The sequence below is a fragment of the Thalia democratica genome, chromosome 9 (assembly GCF_965202585.1).
Source record: "Thalia democratica chromosome 9, ktThaDemo2.hap1.1, whole genome shotgun sequence".
NCBI lineage: Eukaryota > Metazoa > Chordata > Thaliacea > Salpida > Salpidae > Thalia > Thalia democratica.
In genome coordinates, this window is record NC_139173.1 from 18484828 (window position 1) to 18508745 (window position 23918).

The following is a 23918-nucleotide window of genomic DNA, read 5'->3' on the forward strand; positions in this document are numbered from 1 at the left end:
AACATAAAAACCAAAAAATATATATAATTTTAAATTAACTTTTAAAAGGAGATAAACAACACTAATAGCAAACGTGTGGATATTTGAATTGTAGGTTACACTTACAACCTTCTAAAGAAAGTAAAATGTAATACGCTGAAAGATTTTTACGAAATAATTTTTCAAGTATTTTGTGCTAAAAAGGTAATTTCTATTTTATTTAATAATTTAACTTGAAAAGTATAAATATTTTACATTATATTACAAAAAAAAACTAACACAACAATAACTTGTATTAAATATAACGGAAGAAATATTTATTAAAAAAAATATTGAATTCAATACTGATTTTTCAGTTTTATAATCAGAGAAAAATTGCAGTAAGTATTTTAAATTAAATATGCTTTGATAAAATTAACTTATACATTATTTTTAAAATTGTTGAATTAAATCTTTAAGAAAAAGTGTTAACAAGTTTATCACTATGTTTTAGTATTTACATTAACATTTGTGAAAGGAAATGTAAATGTTTTGTTTTGTACTGTAAGGCAGTTTTGAGGTCTCGCGGATGAGTTTATGTAAAGCTCTATTTTTGTGTTTGCATTCATTTTGGCTTTTGATAAAAATGTTCACAAAACTTCATTCAACAGTGGAAAATTTGCTGTGAAATATATGTGATGTATCAAATTGCTAAGGAAGAAGATATCCCTAAAGAACTCAGTATGCCAAGTATTCAGGATTCAACAGGTGATTCTTATATAAATATTTTTAATTACTAGTTTAAAAGTGTATTGCAAAAAGTTATTCCTTAAAAATGTCTTGATGTACTAAAATCTAATAAAAATGGTTAATTGTGTAGTATTTTCTTGCATTTGTGGTTAAAAAAAATTATATTTCTTAACTTTTTTTTATTAAATAAGATTTTATTAAATAATAATAATCATTATATATATATATACATGTAAGGTTATTAATTAATTGAACACCTTCTACTGAGTCCACTTGAAGGGCTTTTAAATAATTTATTAGAAAAGTAAGATCTTAAAAATACTGGTACACATGTTTCATAAGACTAGATGCCTTAATCATTAGCCAGTTAAATTTAAAATAAAAAGTACTTTGCTTAACATTGATGCAAAAGTTATACAAAAAACAGTATGACGTAATATTGTGTATTACATAAATTCGGTACAAAAATTTATCTACCATCTAACTTTCAAACAACTAAAATTAACAAAAACAATAGTTAAGTGACTATGAAATACTTCTTTATCTTTCCCATTAACAACCCAGTTGAAGTGTGTTGATTAGTTAACATACAGAAACATATGTTGGTACAATAAAGGAAGATTACTGTATAATTTGTTTTTATTTATTAAATACTTCAAAATTTATTGTATTTTAAGAGGACCTTTTTCATATGTATACATATTCCAAGACTGAAGTGAACTTCTATATTTATAGCATTCTTAATATAACTATTATAAAATTACTTTCAACAAAATTTCCTTTCAGAAACATCAAAACCAATTAACTATTAAAATATTTCAAGTTAAGTCGAATGAATTATTATTAAGCTAAGACTTTTAGTTAAAATTACTGCCAGACATTTTTCATATATATTGGAATCGTTTTTAGTTTCAATAATTCAAACACTTAGTCTATTTTTCACAGAAAGACACAAATGTAATTAAAAACAACAAAAATAAATAACTAAAAGTTAAGCTCATCTTTTTAAGCACTTGAGATTTTTTATATTTATCCTCATTTGCAGCTTATGTTAGTAAAACTCCTTTTATACATTGTTTGTACAAAATATATAAATGTTAAATCTACCATTAGTATTTACCTTAAGTCATCATATTATGATTTAATGGCATAGGGGGGTAAACACCCTTTTTTGGTTTTTGATCTTATTTTATATAGTTTTTACTAAGCTACAAGATGCTTTTTACAGATTTAAAAAATTCAAAATAATTTTTAAGATATAGCCGGTCAAATTCGGAGCCAACAATAAGTTCCTTATGGGAGGCGCAAACTAAAACAGCAAAAATAGACTATTTCACTAAAAATCTATCTTCTCCTACGTTTTTTGAGATAACTACCTCAAACTTTCAGGAAATGTTCCTTGATATATTTAGAAAATGCTGTTGGAAGGAATTGAAAAAAAAAATAAAAATTTTATATAAAAAATAAACAAAAAAAAAGTTTTTTTTTTATAAAAATTTTATTTTTTAATTTTTTAAAATTCTGTTCTGACAGAATTTTCTAAATACTGCAAAGAACATTTTCTAAAAATTTGAGGTAGTTATCTCAAAAAACGTAGGAGGAGATAGAATTTTAGTGATTTCTAGTTATTTGCCGTTTTAGTTTGCGCCTCCCATAAGGATCCTATTGTTGGCTCCGAATTTGACCGGCTATATCTCAAAAGTTATTTTGAATTTTTTAAATCTGTAAAAAGCATCTTGTAGCTTAGTAAAAACTATATAAAATAAGATCAAAAACCAAAAAAGGGTGTTTACCCCCCCTATGCCCTTAATTATAGATACCAACTTAAATTCACATTTTTTCTATTTACATAAAATTTAACTTTTATTTGTGAATCTGAAACTTCCTTCTTATTCTTAATCAGTTAATTATAATGATTATATATTAAATTAGTAATGTAGTTGAAAAATATTTTAAATTAGTTTGAAAAAAAGTTAAAAAAATATAATTAACCTATGATTTTAATCAACTTTTATGTTTAAAGCAATAAAATTTGATTAAGCACAAAAAAGTATTAACTAGTAAAAATAGTCTTTAATATAGATAGTTATGAAAGGTTGCACTTAAAATGTTTATATGTTGGACACAATCATGTTCAATCTAAATGTGAGCTTTTAAACATTTGTATTTAACTCTTCAGTGCAACCCTCTTTAACATTCACACAAAATACTCATTACCAGATAAAGACCAAAAATTAGTATTTTTTTTTAACAAATTCAACAAGTTATTTGAAACCTTGCCCAATTTAAATATAGAATCATTCTACTGTTATACATTTTTATATATGTTTTAAGGTTTGTTTTAAAGTTGTCATAATTGTCTTTAATAAAACGAAAATAAACATATTCAATTTGAATAATTAATTTTTCCTATTTATTAGTATTTTTTAAGTTTAGTTAGATGTAATAATCGAACCAAAAATTGTCCTGTTAAATACAGTTGATTAAAAGTTATGCTAAACATGAATAAAGTGTTCATTATTTTAGTTCTAATCTTTAAGTTGATAAAAGTCATGTTTTTTTAATAAAAAATGTCCTAACATTATTAGTATAGCATAATTATAAATCTAAGCATTATTAAAAAAGGTATCCACTTACATAACTAAAATTTAACTCAAACTTATTAAATTTTTAGCTATTGCTGAATTAGCCCATAGAGAATATCAAGCTGGAAATTACACTGATGCTGAACAATATTGTATGAGCTTGTGGCAGCAAGAACCCAACAATACAGGAGTTTTGCTACTACTCAGCTCCATTCATTTTCAATGTAGGCGTTTAGATAAGTTAGTTTGTTTTAGAACTTTTTTAAGCTAGACAGTATTAAAAAAGTTAAAGTGCCATTGTCACTATCATATTCAAGTATGTAGCTACTTACTTTATTAACCATTAATGCTCTAGAAGTTCTGTGTTTACAACAGGTTAAAAAGTAAACTTTATTATAATCCTTAAGAAAAGTGTTTTAATAGATTTTTTAAACAGACATTAGTTTTTAAACTAATAACACTTCAAATTTTAATGAAAAAATATTAAATTTATTTATATAGAGTATTAAACTTGGCCTGCAGGTCATAGTTTGCTAATCTGTGATCTAGAACAATTTTTAATAATTAGCAAGTAAACTTATTTTCAATTTGAAATACCAACTTTAAAATGCAGTGTAAATGTAATTAAATCTCCCTAATTATAAATTTTAAAAGATTTGTGCTTTTACACTTGATAATGATTTTTTTCTCACCATTTTGATAATACATATCTAAATAATATCTATTCTAAATTGATGCAAACTGAAATCAGAAAAAAAATCTGTTACTTAGTTTACCTATATTGTTTTAGATCAGCCTACTTCTCTAAACATGCCATCAAAACTAACCCAATGCTTGCTGAAGCATATTCAAATTTAGGCAATGTTTTTAAGGAAAGAGGTCAACTACAGGATGCTCTTGATCATTACAGGTATCTTATTAAGCACAGATTTTATCAAAGTCAAAATGACACAAAATTGAGCAAAAATAATACTTATAATTTATGTTTTCTGATTATTGATAACATAAGTTGATAAACTGCAATGAGTTTATAAAGAGCTATTTTTAGAATAAGTTGTGTTTTGTTAGAACATAAGAAGACTATTTTTTTGTAGAAAACTAAGATAATTTTTAAAATGAATGAATTGAGTATTACTCATTTACATACATTAAAATATGTTTAGAAATTAAATAATATACATGTTTAGACACGCAGTTAGATTGAAGCCTGATTTCATTGATGGCTACATAAATTTAGCTGCAGCATTAGTGACTGCTGGCGACCTTGAAGGAGCAGTACACTCGTATTTTTCAGCTTTACAAATAAACCCAGTAAGTTGACTTTTTTGAAGATTGATTGGTATCTCATTTATTTTGTTTATTTTTTGTTGTATGTTTTTTAAATTAAAAAACTATTTAACAATGTATAAAATTCATTTTATCAGCAATATGTGTTTCATTGGTTTGTAAAATAAGTCAAAAGATTTCCAGTATTTAAAGAAATTGGATATTTTCAATGATTTTAATTCAATTACCTATAAAGCAATTTGATTTGATATTAATTTAACAATATGCTTCTTTCTTTAATTAATTTCTGACTTATAGCTGTAGACAAAGCTATTCACTACTATTTAAGTATGCAGATGAATTCAACAATCTGTAAGTGAATTATAGTTGAAGTTAGCTTAAAATAATCACTAACTAATATTTTACTAAAATATGGTTAACACTTATCTCACCTAACATTTTAGTATATCTTTTGTGAAGTCTATTTTGTTTTTTTGTTGTTTTTAAACTTATCTAATTATTTTTATAGGAACTTTACTGTGTTCGAAGTGATCTTGGGAATCTATTGAAAGCTTTAGGCAGATTAGAAGAAGCTAAGGTAATTTGTACGTCTGAAATAAAGCATGCAAATAGTCCTATGACTACGTTTAACTAAATATTTTATTTTTAAGTTAATATTTTGTTTCGGTTAATTCTCATTTTTTTAAAAAGTAAACATCAATCTCAACTAATAATTGAAATAATCTTATCACATCTGTTTGGTGAGCACTAGAAATGTCTGTTGAATAGATGTTTGTTGTTTCTATATTCAAAGACTGTGTTAACAAATGTACAAGTCGAATTTTTATTTTACACGGAAGCATATGGCAAAATAGCCTGCATTTCATGCGAATTGTTAACAAAATTTATAACATCATCTAGTTCAACCACTCTCTAAAATATATAAAGGTTTACTTTAAAGACTACACTTAACTTCTTAAACAAATAAAAATTTTTCAAGTTTTTATTTAAAATTTTTAGAGCAAGTTCTGTTAACTTATAAAACTTGGTTGGTCTATATATTGATGTAACATTTTTTGTTTTGTTTTATGTTGCAACAAAGTTTAAGTAAATATATTTCTTCAAAAATGTTTACTTGAAATATAATAATACACTTCTTGTTTTTGATCAATTTAAAGTTAATAAATAGTTAACTAAATAAAGTTTTAAATTCAATTTAATTTTTATGAAAACTCAGCTATTTTCTTAAAGCGATTGCTAAATTGCGAAAATTATGTCTGTGATTAAGCGATTACACGCTTAAAGCTCCATTTTTGTGCTTTATTAAGCTGACACAAGAGCAGCTGTGCTTAAAAAATAAAGTTTTGCATTTAAAAGTATATTGTTTTAAAAGCTTAAATGATATCAATTTTTAAATTTTAAACTTAATGCTTGTGTTATTGTATTACATATTATTGACAGATACAGACATAGCGCTATAGCGAAAATATTTTGCCTTAATGCTTACCGTATATTTATTTTATTAAAAAATACTAAGTGTTCTTTATTAAAAATGCTTTATCAAATAATTTATATCTTAAGTTGTTCAAATCTTTTTTTGATATTGAAGTTAAAAAAACATCAATCGTTGTTTTTAAGGTTTTTAAGCCATGTGACACAGTCTTTGTTTTTCGTTATACAATTTACGCAATATTTAGATTAGCTATTTAAATAGAAATAGTAAACTTTATTTGTTTATGGATAAAAAAACGTCATTGAAAAATATTACTAACCATTATCATTTTTCTTGTGTGATTAAAGCTAGCTGTTACCAAGTGCCAACCTGCTGTGAGTGAACAAAAGGAGCCAAAGGAAACCGGACTGAAGCTGCAACTGAGCGCAAAACGTTCCATTGAGGCCAAATAAGCTGCTACTATTGTAAATTGTGGTAATGTTTTAAAAAGTTTAAAAGTTAAAGGGAAACATTTATAAAGTTATAAAAAATATTAAACTGGGAAAATTTTTATTAAGACTTTAAAATGATTTTAAACATCCTTATCCTTTTTTGTTATTGGATTCAATTGGGTATAGTATAAAACAATAAAGAATGACAACTGTCTTCTTTATAGCAGCGCAGCAGCGAATAATGCAGTGAATTAGTTAATGCGCTTATGCGTCTTTTATCTTTGTTCATTCATTGTCTTTTTGAAGCAATTTTTTGTATAAAATATCTTTGAAGGTTAAGTTTTTTGTCATAAAATAGAAAAAAAAAATCAGAAAGACAATGACTGTTGTTTCTTGAAAAGCTATATTAAGCATATGCTAGCACCAGTCATAAAACCTTTGGAATTAAATCTTTAAGAAACAATTTTTTTTTGAGTATTAACATTTTTTTTGTGTAATTAAAAAAAGTTAACTAACTTAGACAAGAAGTCTACTTTGAACCAATGGTTTAAAACTGGTGCAAAAGCTATGCGGCGCAAAATATAGCAGGCATTTCAGCGTTTTCTTTTCCTTCTACCAATAACCACAACTTTAGCTGTGTTACGAATATGGTTCCTGATAACCATAAAATCATTGTTTGTGCTGCCAGCAGAATACAATGTTGTTTTTGTTACAAAAAACTATTCACTGCATTGCAAAATGTTAAATACTTTTTCTTGTACTTAAACGCTCTTAATAAACTAACAGGCTTGCTACTTGAAAGCCATCGAAACTCAACCAACCTTTGCTGTTGCTTGGAGCAACTTGGGTTGTGTTTTTAACAGTCAAAATGAGATTTGGCTGGCAATTCATCATTTTGAAAAGGTTTGTTTTAAGTTAATTGATAATCATAATCATTTATAATAATATTTAGATATTTTGGTATCAGTATTTCTAATACACATTAAGGTTTTGATTTTGTAACTTCTGAAGTATGCTACAAATATCCAATAATAAAACTCAATTAGCTTACTAATTTTTGAACAATATATGTTTTAACTAATATATTTGAAAAAATTTGTCAAATTTTAATGGAAATAAAGATGTAATTTTTTAAATAAATTTGCAAAAAAATAACGTTTTGTGTTTATTTAACAGGCTGTTAAACTTGATCAAAACTTCTTGGATGCTTACATTAACTTGGGAAACGTCTTGAAAGAAGCACGTATATTTGACAGGTAATAACATTTGTACTAATTTTTATTAACTTGAATTAAACATTGCTAACTTATGCTTAAATAAAATAACAAGTAAGCATTCATGAGTTTATATATTACATTGAACAGAGCTGTGGCAGCTTACTTGAGAGCGTTGAACTTGTCTCCGACTCACGCTGTAGTCCATGGAAACTTGGCTTGTGTGTACTATGAGCAGGGTCTAGTTGATTTAGCTATCGATACTTATAGACGTGCTATTGAATTGCAGCCACACTTTCCAGATGCCTATTGCAATTTGGCTAATGCCTTGAAAGAAAAAGGTTAGTTTTAATGTTTAGAATAATCTAGTGTTTAAATATTTTAATTGTTTAGCTATGTAACATCTAAATAGGTTTAATATAAGCAGCACTTATTAAATTTTAATTTAAAACTATTCCTCCATTATCGCAGGATTAGTCGAGGAAGCTCAGAACTGTTATAACGAGGCTTTGACATTGTGCCCGACCCATGCTGATTCTCTCAACAATTTAGCAAACATTAAAAGAGAGCAAGGATTGATTGAAGAGGCAATCGCTTTATATTCCAAAGCTTTAGAAGTATTCCCCGAGTTTGCAGCGGCCCATTCAAACCTGGCTTCTGTGTTGCAACAACAGGGAAAACTAAACGAAGCTCTGGTTCATTACAAAGATGCAATTAGAATCAGTCCAACATTTGCTGATGCATACTCCAACATGGGAAATACTTTGAAAGAAATGCAGGATGTACAAGGAGCCATCCAGGTAATTATCAGATATTTTTTCCTTTTATGTTTCCAAATCTGTAGTACACTCTCATGCAATCAAAAAAAAATATAGAAATTGTTATACCTATTATAAGTATAAGTACAAACCCTCTATTTACTTTCAGTGCTATACACGTGCCATCCAGATTAATCCAGGATTTGCAGATGCACACAGCAACTTGGCATCAGTTCACAAAGACAGCGGTAGTATTCCATCTGCTATTCAGTCGTACAGAACTGCTTTGAAGCTTAAGCCTGACTTCCCCGATGCCTATTGCAATCTTGCTCATTGTCTTCAGGTTTAAGATCTCATGCTATTTAGAATAAAATTTTTTTTTAAATCTAATCAACAATATGATATAAATCAAGCAAAGACTACGAAACAGTATAACAAGTATTTGAAGACCTAAAAAAATATTTTTTTCTCAAGTTATCCTAAATTAATGTTTTTACCCGCAGATAATTTGTGATTGGAAAGATTATGATGATCGCATGAAGAAATTAGTTACAACAGTTGGTGACCAGTTAGCTAAAAGTAGGCTACCTTCAGTTCATCCTCATCATTCTATGCTGTATCCACTAACTCACGATTTCAGAAAAGCTATTGCAGCTAGACATGGTGCCTTGTGTATTGACAAAGTAAGTTAGTTTAGAATTTTATAAAGATATAATTGCTAAGTAAACTATGATACAAATATTAGTTTAATTATTGATACATATTTAATTATTTAATTTTATTTTTTGGATTTCTACTAAATAACATACAAAATAAGTTTAATACCCACTATTTAAATTCCTTATATAGTTTATTAAAAAAAAACTTTTTCAGATAAACGTGTACCACAAGCAACCATACACCTACCCTAAAAACTTGGATAGAAGTGAAGGTAAATTGAGGATTGGTTATGTCAGTTCTGATTTTGGTAACCATCCGACTTCTCATTTAATGCAAAGTATTCCAGGCGTTCATAACCGTAATAACGTCGAAGTAAGTTTTTAAATTTTGAATAAGATTTTATGAATGCTAAAAATTAACAATTAATAATTATCAGGTCTTTTGTTATGCACTTAGCCCAGATGACGGAACTAATTTCCGCAAGAAAGTATCTTCTGAAGTTGATCATTTTATTGATTTATCAAAAATTCCTTGCAATAAGCAGGTAATTTTTCTTAAATACATAAAAACGCTTAAGTAACCGAAGATTTTTAGTTATGTAACAACTGCTTTTATTGAAGTTGAATAATATATTTTGTGTGATGACATCTCTTAAAATGTATATAATATTTTTATTCATTGATGTTATTAGTATTTATTCATTAGTATGTCGCATAAATGTAGAAATAAAAAAAATACTTATAGGCTGCAGACAAGATCAATCAAGATGGAATTCATGTTCTTTTAAATATGAATGGATATACAAAAGGAGCTCGTAATGAAATCTTTGCTCTTAGACCAGCGCCTGTACAGGTATTTAAAAATAATAGTCTGTTATGCCTTTAGTCTGACAGATAATAATGACTTGAGTGTTTCAACATTAAGTTACAAAACTAGTATTACTTGTATTTTTGGTATTATCAAAAATTGATAACTAGTTATTAATAGTTAGAATTATATAGATCTGTTACCAAAACGCAAGAAGCATTTATTTTTCCTTGAAAACTGTACAAGTGTATACTAAATTAAAAAAAAACTTTGATTTGTAAAAACAACGTTTTTATTTTATATGTAATAAAATGTTTAGGTTAAAAATCTATTAACTAGAAATATAGTATCTCTGTGTTTTTATAAATGTTGTAATTGTATAGAAGAATGAGCTGAACAATTAAACTACTTTCCACTTGCAGGCTATGTGGTTAGGATACCCAGGTACGTCAGGTGCAACCTTCATGGATTACATAATTACTGACAAGGTGACATCTCCCATAGATTTGAAAGATCAGTATTGCGAAAAGCTTGCCTACATGCCAAACACTTTTTTCATTGGTGATCACGCCCAAATGTTCCCTCATCTTCGCGTAAGTTTTATGTTTGAGTTTGAAACACTGTGTTAGTAAAATAGAAATAAATTCCTCTTTGTTTAAATCTAGACTATCGATTTATTTCATTAAACAAGTATAATCAATTTATATAACAGGAAAAAATCTTGGTTGACGTGCCAGCATCGAAAGAAAATTTAAGCCAAGGTCAGCTAACTGAAGATGAAGTTATTGTATTGAATACCACTAATACCAAAGAGCTGCTAGATTTCTTTGGAGATTACAAGTTTATACAGCATTCTGTTAAGGATCAAGAAGAAAAACATGTAAGTTGCTTTTTTTTGAAAGTATTGATAAACTATCTTTTTAAATAAAAACAAGTACTTCCAAGTAATATTGTTGTACACTTAGTTTACAAATTAATAATAATTTTTAATGTTTATAGGTACTGACTCCCATTGTGCCGTACAGTCAGAAAACTCTTAGAATTGAAAGTATGTTGAAAAACTCACAGATGACTTCAACATTAGATGATACGACTTTGAAGCAAGTTTTGAATGGTCTTGCTATGGTGCAGGTTTGTATTTGTATATGACTAAATGTTACATTCTAATTATTAAATGTCACTAATGTAACTTGCTGTGGTTAACTCGTGTAGATATTTAACATTAAAATGACTAAGAATAATTTTAAAAATTTTTAAATTGAGAATAAAATTTGTTTCGTTTAATTTACTTTATTAGATTTAAAATTAGCTAATATATATTAAGAAGATAAAAAGAACAAGTTAAAATTAAACATTGACTAATAATGTAATTGACTGAAAAGTCCCCATTTTCTAATTTTAAAAGCCTGATTTGTTTCTCTAAATTTCGTCGCTTTTCATGATAATACTTAAACTTTTATAGGATATTTTAGAATAAAATTATGTTGTAAATTAAGTTAATTTTTACCAGATTGAAAGTAAGACTGCTACGGGTGAAAAACCACCAACAGAAGTCGTAGCTTCTGGTAGACTTCAATACAGATTGCCTCCCAAAGCCATCGTTTACTGCAACTTCAACCAGCTGTATAAGATAGACCCATCCACGCTTTTTATGTGGTGTAATGTAAGTATTTGCAAAAGACAACTAACTACAAGTGATATATTTAACCTATTTTTTCAATTAGTATATTTTCAATAATCAACAAGTGGATTCACAGGACAATATCTCATTTTTAATTATAAGATAAATAAAGTCACGTTTTCTCGAAGTAGTTAATGCTTAACAAAAATTTTATTAGTATGTTTAAATTTATACAATTTTGTTAATTTTTTACTTATTATAAATATTGTTTCAGATTTTGAAGCGGGTACCAAACAGCGTATTGTGGCTGCTGAGGTTTCCAGCTGTCGGAGAAGCAAATGTTAAAAATTTTGCCAAAGTAACTTGTGGATTAAATCCGGACAGGATTATATTTTCCCCGGTTGCTCCCAAGGAAGAGCATGTCAGAAGAGGCCAGTTGGCTGACATATGTCTTGATACCCCGCTTTGCAATGGACATACAACTGGTAAGAATTGTCATAAGTATTCACAAATAACTCAAAAATCAAACAACTTTTATTGACACTTTTTTATTCTTATACTTTCATTGGTTTTAGAAAAAATTGTTCAATTCTTAAAACAAATTTAATTTTTTGTATAACTAAAATAATTCAAAAATTAAGTATAAACCTTCTTATAGTTATAAGTAAATTGAGTTAGTTGCGACTGTAAAACTGATATTTTAAAATAGGCATGGATGTTTTGTGGGCCGGATGTCCGATGGTGACGTTGCCGAAAGAAACTCTCGCGTCTCGTGTGGCATCATCACAGCTTGCAACACTTGGCTGCCCCGAACTGATCGCGAAAGATGCAGCAAACTACGAAGATATTGCCGTACAACTTGGCACAGACAAGCAATAGTAAGTCCGAAACTCCCAATTGTTTACTTAAAATTTAACCAGATAAAATTAGGTTTAACATTTTATTATTTATTGTTTATTGTACAATGTTTTACTCCGGCATCAAAACCTGAGCCACTTAAACAGGACTCACAAAAAGAAAAGAGAAAAATAAAATTAAAACTAACTATAATTAACAATTGAAAATAAAAAACTAAACATAAACAAAGTTAAATTTATAAAGAACTAAATTTAAAAGTTAAAGGATTAAAATTTGAAATATTATAAAAAACCAACATTTAATGATGTGATATCAAACAAAAAATAAACTCAACAGTTTGGCGAAAATGAGGGCGAAGGTGTGGCACCAGCGAACGGCGAGTCCCCTCTTCAACGTGCGTCACTACGCCAGCGATCTGGAAAAACTTCTGATGAAAATGTGGAAGAAGTACGAGGGAGGAGACAAACCCAATCACATAACGGATGTGAGTAGCGCGTAAATTAAATAACAAATGACTGCATGAAGTCAAAAAATTGTTTTTTGAGCCGAACATTACGAAGGAGTTGGTACGCCTTAACCTAAGGTTGGCAAGATTTATCAGAGGAAAAATAATGTTGCGTTAAAGAACATAATGTTTATTTTTCAGTACAGTAGTCTTGTTTTTCTATTTTAAGTTATGAGAATTGTAATTTGATCTGAGTTTATTTAAATCATCTAAATTAAAGAAAAATTATACTTATTGCTGATTATTTGCATTTGTTACCTAATTTAATATGCTCTTTGGATTAAGCACAATAGTTTTGCTTTTCATTTTTACGTAAAAGAAATTAAGATTCGTGAATTTTTATTTATAAGTTGATATGAAAGTTCTTAAAATTTTAGAAACTATTTATTTATTTTTGTTAATATTAATTCAATTTGCTCTCTGGATTATGTTTTTTATTATGTGCTTGTGATATTTTGTTTTATCATCCAATTTTATGGATTCTAATGGAATTTCATTAACATAAATTATTTTGTTACTTATTTAATAAATTATTAAACGGTGTTAGTGTTCTATTTAACTTACAAAGCAATGTTTTACTTGACTTCCATAGAAAATATCTTAGGGGTCCGTAACTAGCATAATAATAATTTTTTCAATTTAATTATTTAAAATTGTTCAGCGACTTGAGTCTGAAAGCTAACAGTTTTGGCTAACTAAACAAAAAAAAGGTAATCTATGTATTGTTTAAAAGACCAACAAGTTGAGCTAAAAAAATCATCTTGACTAAGTTAGTATGAGCATCAAATAAAACTTATATAGTAGGTACGAGAAAAAAACCCTAGATTATATCTCACAGTAAAATATCTTTCGATAAAATGTAACAACAAGTATATCAGGGTTGCAACAAAACCTGGAGTTCGACAATTTCAGCAAAAAAAAAAAACCGTGGAGTTATTTTAAGCACAAGTCTACTTGCGTGTTTCTAAATGTGCACAGCACATTAGACTGATAAATAATGTTGTTACTACTATTTTTCTTACTTGTTCAATAAGGGAAATAACGTCATTTGTAAAATATTACTTCATACGAGAAGTCCATGAGCTGCAGGAATTAAACTAATTGTAGCTTTCAATAACAAAATACTATACTGAGACTAAAGTCTGATAAATTTTAAAATAGCAAAGTACTTGTGTGTTTACTTACGACTAAATGCAGGTATATTAATTTTGAAAATTTTTTATTAAAAAAAAAGTAGGTTTTTAGCTCATAAGTCTATCGAGGACCGTAAATGTTTGCTTTGCAGTCCGCAGTTATAAAAGTTCTGATCTATATATTGTTTCATTGATCTAATATTGATAATTATTTGAAATTAAATTATTTAGGTAAAACTGTTTAACGGTATTTTACTTATCAAAAGTTACGATCTCGTATTCCTTACACTGATAACGATGAAGTATAAATAACTTAATAATCTAAAAATTTAAGAAATATAAAGCTTGCCCTAGAAAAGTTAAATTAACCCCTGAAAACACTAAATTAAACTTTTTATTTATAACTTGACAGCAGAAAAACAAACAATAAGAATAGTTACACTTAAGTTTATTATGTACATGAAAAATATAAAGGGCTTTCATTTGGCTTGATTCAAAATTTGGAAAAGTTAAATTTATTTTGCACAAGTTCGATTTTCTTTTCAATTTGAAGTAGTTTACTATAACACGGACTGTTTTGTTTTCAAAATGGGACAAGAAATCAAAAAAACCTTAATAGTTTTTGACTAATACTACCTTACAGTTTTGGATCCCTTTGTACAATTTAAACTAAAATCAAACGTTTTTCACTAAATAACTATAACTACTTTTATATATTGTAAATCTTGTGTTGAACTTTTCTTAACAAAGTACAACTCAAACAAATTAACACTACTTGGCTGTTCACATTATGGATATTACCTTACCCTTGTCTCCTTGTTTAGAAACAAGTTTAGATAATAAAATACCAAACTTTTCTAATAAAATCATACGACTAGCATTGAACTAAGTTAGCTAAATGATTCTTTTGGAGCAGTGGTCTTCACAGTATGCACACTAATGTGCATAGAAAATATTTTAGAGTGAATAAAAAGTTTTAGAAAAATGTTATGTGAAACTAAGTTGGTTTTGTCTTTTTGTTTTAGTAAAAGCTAATTATAACATTAATTAACTGTCTTTAACATTTTGTTTTAATATGAAAACGTTTTTAAAAATATATTTTTAAATAAATTTAAGTTTTATTGTCTAGTTTGCTGTGCAGAGATTTTTTTTTTTGTAAAAATATACTTGTGCACTGATTTTGAAATGATTGAAGATAACTGCTTTAGAGCAGTGGTTATCAAATTAATCAAAATTTGTGCATCTTAAATCGCAAAAAAAATAATATGTGCTATTCATTAAGAATATGTAGTGTAAGTTTCAAAATTAGCCTTAATAACACAACTTTTTTTTTGCTTTTCATCAAGTACTCCAGAACATCTAGTGTTAGTTTTATATTTAAGAATAACTTTTTATTCACCCCAAAATAGATTTCGTGCACCTCAAAATATATTTTGCGCACACTTTGATTATCCCTTTTTTAAAGTTTAGTGTTGTAGAATTAAAAGTTGATCAGAATAGTATAACAGTTAATTTTTAATTTTATGAAAATTAAAGTTATTTGTATTATTTAGAGCAAGAAAGGTTTACAAAAACGTTAGTTTTTAAATCTATTTGCTTTTAGTATGTTTTTGGATGTAAGTATAAATAGTTTAGACAATTCATAAGAATCTTCTAAGAAAGACAACTAACTGTTAGTTTAATTACAAAAATAACTATTCTGGACCCAAAAAAAACAAAACATATTTTAAAGTAATGTTTAAATATTTTAGGCCTATTTTTTAAAAATAAAAAAATCCACAAGCTTAGCTAGGAAGCTTATAACATTTTATTAGTTTATAGTTGATTCACTAAATTTGAGAAAAAAATTGTATAATACCTATTAAAATAATTATCTCGCATTTTTAGTTTTCGACTCCTTTTTAATGCAGTCAAAAAACGTTATTTAGTTTTTTCGATGGTATTATGAGCAATTTTACAATATTTAACATAAATACTGTCACTAAATTAGATAGTTGCATTCTATAAGCTAAAAATTTAACCAAGTTACGTAAACAGAAAGTCTTGAATGAAAATAGTATCATTAAACAAAGTTTTAACTAATAAAATATTTAAGTGTGGTCTTATGGCAATTGTTTTTCTTAAAACCGTATAGAAGCACTGCTTCATTGTATGGATAAAACAAAAGAACATATAAAAGTTATATTAAGTTATTAAAAACATAGTTTTGATACAGTTAAAGTTAGTACAGCACTTTGTTTATGTACAAAATACAAATAATCATATTTAGTTTTTTGTAAATTTATGTATAAAGTGAAACTTTGTGTTCAAAAAACTAATTAATTGCTTAAATTGTATGTGGTGTACGACTTGACGACCAAGAGGTCTTTTTGTACACCAAGGTTATTAATCCAAAAATTTTGGGCATCTTCGTTTTTTTCGTTTTTTCCATTAAACTTACTGTAGTTAAAAAAGAAAAGCGGTTACTGGTTTTAACTCAAAAAACCCTGACTACGAAACAGAATACTTAATAATTTGTATTTTGCAGGTATCATGATTTTTTTTACAGGTTTAGAGAACTTTTTGTATTTTGTAATTTGTATTCACTTTATGTTTTGAAACTTGGATAATGTAATATTTAAAATAACTCTAATAAGTTTTAAAAAATGTAGATATTTCAATTTTTTACTTGTAATTAATACTTATATCCTATATATTACTTTATTTCTGTCATCTTTTTAATTACTGAAAACTAAACAGTCAACAAACAGTTAAAAACTACTGTGCTTAATTTTTTACGAACTTTAATTTGATACACACTTAAATTTTCTATACATCACAATATTTTATGGTCGTAAAATGAATAATTTTACTTGATTAAAGTTGTAATAACTAGTAAGACCCTTTTATTAATGTAAATAAACTTTCCTGATAAACATATCAAACTAAAATAAAGGTAATAAGTAGGACATATGTAGCTTTAAAATCTTTTTACTTTTAAAATTTCCTTGTACGAATTTAAAGTTATAAAGTATTAAACAACTAAATAAATAGAGTACAAATTGGCTAAATTGGGTTATTATTTTTATGTAGCAAAGGAAAATACTGTAATTGTTTTATATCTGAGGATAGTCCTTATCAAGTATAATAATTGGGTTTTGATGACAATGGTTTAGTCTTCTAGACTCTAGATTGTAGCAATTACTGTAATACCTTTATTTTAGACTATTAGTGAGAATTTTAATTAATATATAACACCTTTTGTTTAGGTTAAGTTATAAAGTTCATGAAATAGTCGTTAATGGAAAATTGGATAGTTAAACCATTAACTGAAACTACTTTTAAATTAAAAAAAACGAAAGCAATTTAGCTAATTCTTACATTTGTTTTCGTATTACAAATTATAATGATTAAGTTGTTTACCTTTTGTGTGTGTTTACATAATTTATCTCTTTATAGTTGAATGTCAAGATAAGTATATACATTTACAGTTGTAAGAATTTAGTATCTCAAAACAAGTATAAAAAAATTGTTTTTACTGGAAGCGCATAGATTTAACTTTTATTTTGTTATGTTTTATTTTTTGAGTTAAAAACCATTAATTATGCAAAGTAATTTTTTTTCTACTATTTATTTTTTATGTTAAGTCAGGGGACGACAGCCTTTTACAAATCGCAGGCTAATTTTTCTAAAAAGAATTGCTCGAGGGGCGCATTGTTTAGAATTTTTTTTTTGTTAGTTTATATATTTTTTCTTTTCTCTTCTTAAATTAGAAATTTTGCATTTTTTATTAATTGTTTACATAGCTTAAAAAAGTTAAAATACGAGGTGTGTAGCTCGATGAAGGTTTTTCTCCATACCAGGTTCCTTGATCATGTTTTTGAGAGTTGACATTCTATTATCTTTAATAAAATACATACATGATCAATTTTAAGCACAAAGCACACATTTTCCTTCAACTTAATTATTGTCTATTATAGTATAACAGTTACATAAATATTTGCATCACAGACTTGTTTATATACTAAATAAGTAAGTTTTTCTGTCCGAAATAAATTATTTACGTACCTTCTATTATACATATTGAACTAGAGACTGTGTAAAAACCTTATATTGAAAACATTTTAAATACTATACCCTGATATAAAAACAATCGTTAAGTTTTCATACTTATCTTATGTATTTCTGGAGCGGCAATAGGCATATAGTTTTTGGTAGCTTGTAAAATTTTTATTATCAAATAAGCTACAATATCAAACTTACACAACGACTGTTTTACATAAGTAAAAAATAATGTAAGAGTTGACATATAAAATAGGTCCAACATCAAATCTTACCTTACTGTTCATAAACAATATCTCTGCAATCCAGAAATAGTGACTAGAGTGTTGAAGTTACATACAAAAGACTATTGTATCGGAATAAATTAAAAAATAATCTTAAACTAACATGCTTCAAAAAGCTACCAAAAATTACTTCGGGTAAAGAAATCACAGGTGAAAGTTTAACAAACTCGGTATAGTATAATTTTAAAAAAGCTCTTTGTTGTTCTTCTAACATTTAAACTAGGAAAATTGTTTTCTTTAATAAAGTAGAAATATAATTCATATTTGTATTGATTAGTATTAACTGTTAAACTTTATTAAAAACCTCTTTTTTATAAGTTTGACAAAGTTGTTATAAAAACGTTTGATTTTTTTTTGCTATACTGTAAATAACTTAACAGCATTATTAAACTGTTTTTTCAAAATAAAGTTCACTTGTTTGCAAAGTACTTGATAAAAAAATGTAATGAAAACTTAATTAAACAAAACAGGTGACCCAATTAAAAAGAGTATTTTTTAAAGATTCCACAAAATAAACTTATTCAAAAATCAAGAAATTTTACTTTTTTGAGAAAATGTCTATTAGCTCATAAAAGCCTTTTTACCTTTAAGTAACGTGACCATAATAACGAGAGAATATTGAAATAATTGTTAAAAAAGCAGTTTTTAACTGTTTGTACTTAGTTCGTTTTTTTATTATTTTCGACAATATTGCTTCTGACCAAACAAAATATCTAAGTTCACCTCTTACTTTAAATACAAATTTATTATCTATCAAACTTAAAAAAATTTATAGTAATGTAGTATACAAAGTTATTGTTAAAATTATTTATCTACTATGGTATATATGGTGTATATATATCGTGTTAAGACACGGACAAAAAAAACCATCCACTTCATTATAAAAACATTAATCTTAGTTCAATTAAATAAAGTAGGTTAACGATGTTTAAATTTTTAATGTATTCCGTCTAACTTCAGCTAAAAAATTTTTAGTTTTTTAATTTTTTTAACTAGTTATTAAGAACTTTACAGATACTTTATAAATTGAATATGATGTTTGTAACTTTTGAAAAATAAAATCTGTTCGTTTTAATTTAAATTTAAAAAATTAGCTAGTATTTACTTATGAAACATTATTTGTCCGTAACAAAAACATCTTATTTTTGAAGAATACTGTGAAGAGACTCTTACTAAACCAAGTGCTCTTTCTAATACTAGTCGTACAGAAAATTTTAATTTTTCTTACATTAAAAAATCCGTACAAACTTATTGATCTTTTTACTATAACTAATTAATCATAAGGTTTTTAAATTTTCAAGCTAAAATACTTTAGTAATTATTTCTAATAGTTTTTTTTTTATTTCTTTTAAGAATTAAAAAAATGTAGAATTTATTAAAAGCTTTTAATAGTAACAGAAAAAGTTAAACTTCAGTAAAACAAGTTGAGTTAATTATAAAGTACTAATGTTTAAAATGTAAAAGTATTTGTAAGGTTTTGTTTGTTTAAACTTTTAAAGGTAGCACTTAAAAAGTAAACTCATAACTTGAATGCTTTTTTGAAATTTAATAAAGTAAACTTTTCAAATTATGTCACGTTTTAGGGTTCTTAATCAAAAGTTACACAGCTTTTGATTATTTTTTAAATAAACTGATGATTTTTTTAGCTGTTTCTATGAACTTTCTTAAGTTCATTTTTTTATAATTAAGTTAGCAGTATTATTTTTGTCACCTAGTTGCTATTAGTTAAGAAGTAAGGTATAAATATATAAAGGTATAATGTTAACAGGAAAAAGTCTAAATTTAAATAAAGCTAGTAAAAAAACTTTACTGCTTTAACTTACAATTCCTAATGATTGACTTAAATCGTTGAGTTAGGAGAGTGCTGATTTTAATAAAATAATTTATGTTTTATAAGCTATAGTATAAGCTATATAAGATATACAAATTAAGGTTTATGTTAAGACAAAAACTTGGACATAATTTTTAATGAAGATTATCAAATTTCTTAATTAACTTCTTAATTTAAGTCGAAGCAGTAAATTAATATCTCTTATTTCTAAGGTTGTAAAACCCTTCATTACAGATCTAATAAATACTATTTAATTTCAAAATTTACCATATAAATGTTAAGATTTTTACTTTGTTTAGTCTAGTTTTTTCCAGGTAAAAGTTATACGTAAAATATAAAAGCTCTAATATACTTTTAAAGTTATTTATTTTATAATATAATAATAAAATAAGTTTTTAACAAAACAATAAAAACTTACCACATATTTAAATAATAAACGTATTTATCTAAAACTTTTTGGAATATATGCACGGTAAATTTTACTTAAGCTTTAAAGTTATTAAAAAAAAGAAAGTTAATACTCAAAGTTTTTTTTAAAGTATTTAAGGTTTTCAGTTTTTTCTACATTAGCTTTTGTTGTTCCAGTTTTTTTACACTTTAAGTTAAATTAAGTGTTAAGTAAAAAAGACTAGTAAGCTTAAAGACTTGGAAGTATAATAACAATTTAAATTTTAAACTTGAGTTGGCCAGAAATACTACTGTTACATACAATAATGTTAAATAAAATTTGCTTTTTTGATCAATAGCGATTTTCTCAACCTTTTGAATATAACTAAATTGCTAATACAAAAAAACGAAATTATGAATTAAACTAAAACAAATGGCCATTTAAAGAAGTTGCTGTAATAATCATTAAAATACTACCTGAAGATTTTAAAGCATAGTAGAGTTTAAATTCTTTAATTGCAATACATTAAACTTAAAACTACTGTATTTTTCAATAATATATTTAAAAAGTTATTACAAAAAGTCACCTAATTAAAATCATTATCATTCAAACCAAGCAAAGTTGTTGAATAACATTAAAAACTTTGAATCGTGTTTCAGCAAAGCTGAACTAAATTTGATATAAATCAAAGTTTTGTAAACGACAGCTTACAGATACATAAAGCTACTAAAATAAATATCTACAAAAGGCATGCCGTTTGAGAGCAGTTAGAAATAATATGTCCCACGGGATTGTTTGCTTCAAACTAAAATAGATTGTACGTATTTCTTTAGTTTCTATCGTAGAATTTGATTGATTTAAATGTTGTAGTTTAAAAAAGTTACACAAAACAAGATGATTAAATTTTTTTTTTAATTACTAAATAAACTTTTAAAGTAATTCTAAATGTGAAGAACAAGAAGAAGTATTAACGGATCATTTTCTACTTTCTTGAATTTACAGAAATTACTAAATTTTTAAACAGGTTTTCAACACGCCTAAGAATGTATTGAATATTGATACTTTTTTTTTATATGCAAGGTTGGTACTAAACGTAAAATAAAATAAAAAATCACGAAAATTCGGATTATATTAAAACAAAAATGTCCTTATTAACCTTATTTTTTCTAGTTTATTTAAAAAAACTGTTAATGAAGAGTAAATTTCTAAACACTTTTATTAACAGATAAAGAAACAAACATAATTTATTTGTATTTATTTTAATTTTATAATTAGACCTTATCAACCATCTATAGTTTAAAATCAAATTTTAGTATAAGTTTCACAAACTATTTGAATTTAATTATTAGCTAGTTCTAAGTTGATTGCTTAAAAAACATAAGGCGAGAATTAACTATTAAGTTTTGATAGATATTTGTAGCCTTTTTTATATGTAGTAGATATTGTAACTATAAATAAAAAGCTTTATATGTTTCTTAACTTAAAAAATTAATTTGGCTAAAGATTTTTTAAACTATTTACTAAAGTTTGTTTAAACAGTATAAAAATGTATAATAAAACTAATCACTTATTAAAAGAATAGGTTGAATTTTCATTTGTATTAAAATTAATATGTTAACAAGTTTGAAAAAATATATAAACTACGTACATTTTTTAATTTATAGATTTGCTAGAACAAATAAAAACTTTTTTCAAATATAATTTTCTATTTAAGTTTTTTTTTTTAAACTAGTTTCAAATCGCTTAATTTAAACGCAAACTTAAAAACTTATAATATTGTTCGAAAAACTTAGGTTAAGTAGTGCATTTTCACTTAAGTTCCGTTTTTTTCGAAGGTTTACTCATCTGTAGTACAAACAACACTAAAGTTGAAAGTTTTACAAAAACTTAATAATATTAATTACGAAACTGACTGTTAGTGTCGTTAACTTATAAAATATAATAACTTAAAAAATCCTATTGTCAAAGCTATCTGGTTTGTATCATACCAGATAATAAAGAAACGTGGCATTTATATTACTTATCAGTTTAAGTACATTGAAATGATAGTTTTGTATACTCTTAACTAAGATAAATTTTATAATTTATACAACGTTCAAAATTAAAACCTTCATTTAAAAACTTAACAAATTTACATTCAAGAGCGTTCAAAAATATGTCAGATGTTTAAACACAGCTGAAACTTAAATAACGATTGAAGAACGTGAAGTAAATTATATACTTTTTATTTATTATATGTTTTGGTTTTAAGAAAACAAATAGAGAGATCTCAACTACTGGAGGAGAAATAATGAATTTATTCTTTCAAGAATTTATTTTACAAGCTAAGTTTCGGTCAAAGGTCTTTGACCAAAACTTTTTATTTATTTTAAAGTAACAAAAAATTGTTATTTTTGATATCAAGTTCAGATATCGCTATAAATACTTATATTTAAGTCGACATTATATTTTACAGCATATGAAAAGTTATAAAACTAAGAAAAAAAGCCTTAGCTTATTTTTATAATAAATGGTTTAACTTTACATAAATAGTACACAAACATGTTATGTAAATATCTGAATCAGTTCCGGCACTCTTGTTTTTAGTTTTAATGTGATGAAGTTGATAGTTTTGAACAAGAATAAAAAGTCTTTTCACAATTTAAGACTATACCAAAACAAAGTCTAGTTGACAATTTAAGTCATTCAGATCTTCAACTTGAATGTAATTGTTTTAAGTTATACTAAAGTTGTACCGATTTGTTGTACGAATTTAAACTTCAAGCTAATTTTTAGTTTCATGAGAATATTTGTTTAAACATTGACAATAAGAAGTTAATATTTTTTATGGTAGTTCAAGTTTGTAAAAAAAAGTAATCATCTGGTTTGTACTTGAGAAAAAAATAGTAGAAGAGGTTTATTTTGTAGTTTATGTAAACTAATTTAAAAGTAAATAGTATTGTATTGTTAGAGCTTAAATAACTAAGCTTTAAATATAGTTTATTAGCATAACAAGCATCAAAAACACCTAACTTAATTAAAACGTAGTAAACTTAAATATGTAGTTATTTAGTTACCGTTTTAAAAGTAATTTAAAGAGCTTGTATAACTTTGGAGAACAAAGTCAATAATAAGTTATTAAATATTTTCGACTTAAAAAGCTTATAAAAAACATTTGTTGAAATGAAAACTAATTAGTTAGTCTTGCTCTATGTTATCAATTTGGCTTCAGTCAAAAAAACTGTAATTTCTTTAATATATTTTTACACTCGCTAAATCGATTGAAAAGTAGAAACCAATTATAAATCAAAATATATCTTTAACAAATTGATGTAGGTTAACAGGTAATATATTGAATTTAGTTTAAAAGTGTTAAAAAGCTAATTTAGCCAACTC

The 23918-nt window shown here is 25.9% G+C and overlaps 1 protein-coding gene across 1 annotated transcript; it reads left to right on the plus strand.

Moving 5' to 3' along the window:
• The first annotated feature begins 626 nt into the window (after positions 1-626).
• On the plus strand, positions 627-13409 carry LOC145844522 (UDP-N-acetylglucosamine--peptide N-acetylglucosaminyltransferase 110 kDa subunit-like). The gene is made up of 21 exons (XM_082951921.1): positions 627-726; positions 3383-3533; positions 4084-4203; positions 4481-4604; positions 5089-5157; positions 7230-7346; positions 7620-7699; positions 7808-7998; positions 8129-8457; positions 8585-8758; positions 8919-9098; positions 9289-9447; positions 9512-9619; positions 9820-9927; positions 10305-10475; positions 10595-10762; positions 10882-11013; positions 11393-11545; positions 11778-11988; positions 12213-12381; positions 12698-13409. Exons 1-21 carry the CDS (start codon positions 657-659, stop codon positions 12858-12860), a joined length of 3147 nt encoding a protein of 1048 aa, XP_082808047.1. The 5' UTR covers positions 627-656; the 3' UTR covers positions 12861-13409.
• Positions 13410-23918: the final 10509 nt, after the last annotated feature.